The sequence below is a fragment of the Dendrobium catenatum genome, unplaced genomic scaffold, assembly GCF_001605985.2.
Source record: "Dendrobium catenatum unplaced genomic scaffold, ASM160598v2 fragScaff_scaffold_1656, whole genome shotgun sequence".
Taxonomy (NCBI): Eukaryota; Viridiplantae; Streptophyta; class Magnoliopsida; order Asparagales; family Orchidaceae; genus Dendrobium; species Dendrobium catenatum.
In genome coordinates this window covers 159,510-164,926 of record NW_021320118.1, presented here as the reverse complement: position 1 = coordinate 164,926, position 5,417 = coordinate 159,510, and the positions used below count along the sequence as shown (strand labels likewise).

Below are 5,417 nucleotides of genomic sequence, written 5' to 3'. Positions count from 1 at the left end.
CTATTTACTTTACATATTATTAAGATATATACATGGTACTTTATCATTCGATATTCCTATCTTACCAGGTAAACTAGAGTTCAACTCATTTTCGGATGCAGACTGGACAGGAGATAAAGATACCCGAAAATCTACTTCAGGTCACTGCACGTTTCTAGGCCAAACGCTAATCTCTTGGATGGTCAAGAAACAACATACAGTAGCTCGATCAACACTGATGCAGAATACAGGGCTCTCGCACTAGCTCTCACAGATGTCATATGGCTAAGAAGATTACTACTTGACTTCAACATACAACTTCAATCTCCCACCAATCTGCATTGCGACAGCATGTCCGCCATAGCACTGGCCAACAATCTAATTTTCCATGTGAGAACGAAGCACATCGAAATAGATCATCACTTTCTTCGTGATCACATTCAGCAGGGAACTATACATATTCATCCAATTTCGACCAAAGATCAAATTGCGGATGTTCTTACCAAACCTCTTTCCACAAACCGGTATCAGGTGCTTCGTGCCAAGCTCACACTCATTAACACTCCATTAGCTTGCGGGGGAGTAATAACGGACACCTGTAAACCTGTGTCCGTTACCTAGCTTAATATGTAAAACCGTATAAGACCTGCATCAATATTTACTTTCCCTTTATATAGTCTTGTATTCCATCTTTGAAAACATGAATAAACAAACCTCTATTCATCCAAATCATTAATAAGCCTAAACAACGTCAATTTAATATTTCACCAAACATGGTGATATTAATGACAACACATATGTTGATTTTATATGAGATAGAAGTTGATAACAGTATAATTGTTAATGTCTCTAAGAAGTAGTAACACAAATGATGGTGTTATTAGGCAAAGAAATCATTCTATACAGAGTCTAGATGGGAAAAATTATTTGGATCGTGAGTATACACACTGTGTATCTATACTGATTTGATATATATACATATCGTATATAAATATGTACACAATGTATACGTATACTCATATGTTCGGGTTGTTCTTCCTGTTCGGACTCCGTACAAAATAATTTCTCTATTATGTGGCATCTGTGCAAGCAATGATGCATTGTTGGTGGCAACTATAAGTGATTTCTCGTCTTCGAAGGCACCTGCTTTTAGATTATGGCTTCATTTAGGACAGCTTTCTTACTGCTTCTTAAAATAACTTTTTAGTATAAATTTTAATTTTTATATAAAAAAGATGTTTTAAAAAACAGTAAGAAAATTGTTCCAAACAAAACCTATAAAAATTAGAGGAAGCAAAGTCAAAATCCTAAGCCAGTTGGCTGTTGGCCCAAAGAGAACAAATAATGGAGATGATATTCTTTCGCGAAGAACTGAATAGTTTTGGATTATATGATCATGCACTACGGCTAACAGTTATCCTAATACATAATCACATGATGTATTGATGTTATCAATTTTAATTTCTATTAATTTACACCTCTGACCTCTCTCTCTCTCTTAAATAATGCCAATATATGAAGATTTTAGAGTCTGTGCATGAATACAGCAACATATTATTTATTTTTATAATTAAACATTTTACTCCACTCAAATAAATAAAACAAAATAGGTCTCTTTAAATATACATTTTGAATTACAAATAATTAAATAATTCCTAAAGTAATTGACTACGAATTAGTCTAACATGATTTGTTCACACCAAATAGTAATTAATTCTACGTAGATATCAAACAGCGCCGTGCCATCCGCCCATCCCGGCCGCTCCGCCCGCTCCTCTACTAGCAGTATGATTCGACAAATACTGCTGCACACCCTCCGCCGCCGTCGGACTGTTCTCCGCCTGCTCAGCCGCTACATCCCCCAAGTTACCCTCTCCAACATACTGCTGCACCACCAACACCGACGTCGTCGCAGCCACCCCCGCCCCGCAATCCAAAGACGCCAACAAATCCCCGATGGGGCCGAGCTCCGGGCACTCCGACCACTCCTCCATCCCCTTCGTCAACTTCGACACCCAAATCCTTCTCCCCACCACACACAAATCAGGCCTCTCCCCTTCCATTAATCCTCTTATTACCTCCACCGTCTCCTCACTATTACTCACGACCTTCTCCACATACAACACGCTCTCATCGTTCACAAACTTTACTCGAAACTCGCTTACATACTCCTCGTCCTGATCGGCTGCCGCCTCACCCTCTGCTAAAAATCTCAACAAGGTGAGCGCGACGGCAGGGTGCTCCGCGATCCTCCAAGCGTAGGCCAACGCCTCCCGGTCATCGGGCCCGCCGAAGAAAAGCACCACCACGTGCCGTACGTGGTGAAGTCTATTGACCCCTGCCGCGCTGGACAAGCCACGGTCGACGAGCACGCCGACGGAGCAACGCGCGTTCTTTAACACATTAGCATTGAGCGTGCGAATGGCTGGGTGGATGACCTCCATCCCGCCATCGACGGTATGCAGTTTGTGGAATGGGAGGATTATGATGGCGGCGTGGCGGTCCTCGGCAAGGGAACAGACGTCCTCGTGCATGGTGGAAAAGGGAGAGACGGCAGTGATAGGTTGAATGGAGACGCCGCCTGCGTGCTGCTCGTAGGTTTCGAAGGCGTTGATGATGTGCTGGGAGTGGGCGTGAGTGAGCGGGAGGGAATCGGAGCTGCAGGCGTTGTCGACGATGAGCAAGGCGGAGGCGTGGCCGCTGAGCTCGACGAGGTGGAGGGCGTAGAGGAAGATGGGAGATTTTTTGGTCGGGTTGGATAAATCGAGAAGGCTGATGATGGAGGGGACATTGCGTGATTTGTGGACGCAGGCGAGCATGCGGAGTTCGGAGTCTGGCCGCGAGCACTGCAAATTTCTTCGTTTGTAGCCCAGGTGTTTTCTCGATCGCTTGTAGGCGGCGGTCACCACCGGCGTCACCGTTGCCGTCATCATGATGTTGAGCAGCAGAATGACTGCGTAAATGTCAGCCTCCATTAACTGCATCATTAATTAACTGACACTTTTAAGATGCAATAAAAATACTAACTTTTTTCTGAGTAGAAATTAATGTATAAGGAATGAATCGAAGAACTTGCATTTTTGTCGCGGGCGATGCCGAGTATGATAAATCCGCTTGGATTGACGAGGAAGGCCAAAGCGATACCCTCAAGAAATGGGAAGCCGAAGTAGACCGCAATCAGTATGATCACCCCTATCTTTACAGAAGCAGAGAGGAGGAAGATGAAGATGAGGACGAGCGCATGGGACGGGCGATGAATCGTCAGGAGATCAATTCGAAACCCGCTCGCAAAGAACACTAGAGGAAGAAACAGATCTTTAATGAACTCCTCAACCCGCCCGATAAGAGCGGTTGCATGAGGTGTCGGTCGGATCACGAAACCATACAAAAATGCACCAAAAGCAGAATGTATCCCAATCAGATCCGCAATGAGTCCGGCAGCCATAACTCCGATAAGAATTGTCCCGCTATCCATATCGCTCATCACTTCCCCCTCCGGTATTCGGCTAAAGAACCATCCGACGGCAGGGCGGACCACAAATAAGCAGAATAGAATGTACACAATCGTGGCGAGAATGATGAGATGTGAAGGAGGAGGGGAACCGCCAGTTTCGTTGGAGCCAGTAAAAGCAATTCCGATGGCGAGGAGAACCCAACCGAGGAATTCGATGATCATAGCGGTGGAGAGGGCGATGCGGCCGATCTCGGTATCCATTAGCTTGATTTCGAGAAGGATGCGGGCGAGGACGGGGAAGGAGGTGATGGAGAGGGCGATGCCGAGGTAGATGTAGAAAGCTTGGTTGTAAGTGTGTTGTTGGAGTAAATGTTTGCGAAAGGTGTAGGTGATGGAAATGGTGACGAAGAAGGGGAGGAGGATGCCGGCGGTGGCGACGGAGAGGACTTTGCGTCCTGTGTGGCGGAGGATGGAGGTGTCAATTTCGAGGCCGACGATGAAGACGAAGTAGAGGAGGCCCATGTTGGCGGCTGTTTTGAGGAGGTAGGCGCTTCGGTGCGGGAAGAAGATGTTCGTGTATGTTTTGAATATGCGGCCCATGAATGTGGGACCCAATACTATCCCCGCCTGCTATCACATAAAACAATTTAGAAAAAAAAAAACAGAGAACTTGAAGAATAAGATATATTAAAATGAATTTAAATATTAAAATTTAATTTAATATCAATTGTTATTGTATTTTATTCATTTAAATGTTTTTCTAAAAATATTAATACCGATTTTTACCAATTTATAATTTTTCTACAAAGAAAAGTGATGCACTCATGTAAAAAATTGCAATTACATTTAGCCAAGTTAAGAAATTATTTGATTACGGGTGCGGATCCATATCATTTTTTTAGGGTGGGCAAACTCTTGTGATTTGTAAAGGTGAAGGCGGACGGCTTCTTGCAATTGCTAAGGGGATCTGATCTTGCGAGTAGTGAACAACAGAAAAAGAGGGCTTCGACCCTTCAATTGTGACTCTGCGAATTATGGGAGGCGGGATAGGCAAAAATAACGCATAATTAATAAATTTAGTTAAAAAAAGTTCTTTGAGGAGGCCCAAAATTTCGAAAAAGTCATCTCTAACGTTTTTTTTTTCATGCCCGCCCTCACTTGACCGTGGATTCGCCTATATTTGATTAGATTAATAAATAAAAAAATTAAATGCAAGGACTATCATATTTTAAAAGATTTATTTTAAAAATGAATTAATTATTTTCTGTAAGGTCTACCCATACTAAAAATTACGTGATTAATATTTTTTATTGAATATCTTGTTTGATTTTTTTTTTCAATAAAGTTGTGAAGAACCTGTATGTGGATTTATTATTCTGTGTGAAGTGAGGAGGGCGTCAAGAGATTAATAAAAATGAGTCATATCATCCCAGATACCCAGCTCTCTGTACCCGCACTCAATACCATGCAGCGTCGGGTGTCGTAGAATAAAAGCTTGTGTAATGAGAGAGAGAGAGAGAGAGAGAGAAAGAGGGACATACTAGGATTTCGGCGACGACGACGGGCTGGCGTAAAGGGCGGAGCAGGGCAGCGAGAGCGCGAGTGGTGAGAGAGATAAAGAGAAGTTGGGTGAGGAACAAAGGGAAGGAATATTGCATTGGGTTGTCTCCAAGCCACACGCCATTGCTCAGTACCATTTTTGGAGAGTAGCAATCCAATTTCAGGACTAAGTCACTGAAAGAGAAGTTGGCGCCGCTTCCCCCTCCGCTCCCGCCGACTGCCTCCTTCATGCTCAGATGCATCAGCAACTCCGGCGACTTGCCGTCCATTGTTCGATCTTCTTCTTTATTGTCACGATCGATGGCTGAGGAGAGGAAGGAGACATAGGAGTCGGGCAAGAGAGGTAGTCGAAGGGGAATGTATAGGGAAGAATGGAAGATTAACAGAATTAGGTGTTTGGTTACTTCGGCTGACACTATTGGAG

General features: G+C 43.7%; 1 protein-coding gene across 1 annotated transcript; it reads right to left on the bottom strand.

The window, feature by feature from the left end:
- Positions 1–1,525: 1,525 nt before the first annotated feature.
- LOC110105782 (cation/H(+) antiporter 15-like) lies at positions 1,526–5,417 on the bottom strand. The gene is made up of 3 exons (XM_020835422.2): positions 4,975–5,417; positions 3,056–4,060; positions 1,526–2,957 (listed from the first exon to the last, which is right to left on the bottom strand). Exons 1-3 carry the CDS (start codon positions 5,260–5,262, stop codon positions 1,707–1,709), a joined length of 2,544 nt encoding a protein of 847 aa, XP_020691081.2. The 5' UTR covers positions 5,263–5,417; the 3' UTR covers positions 1,526–1,706.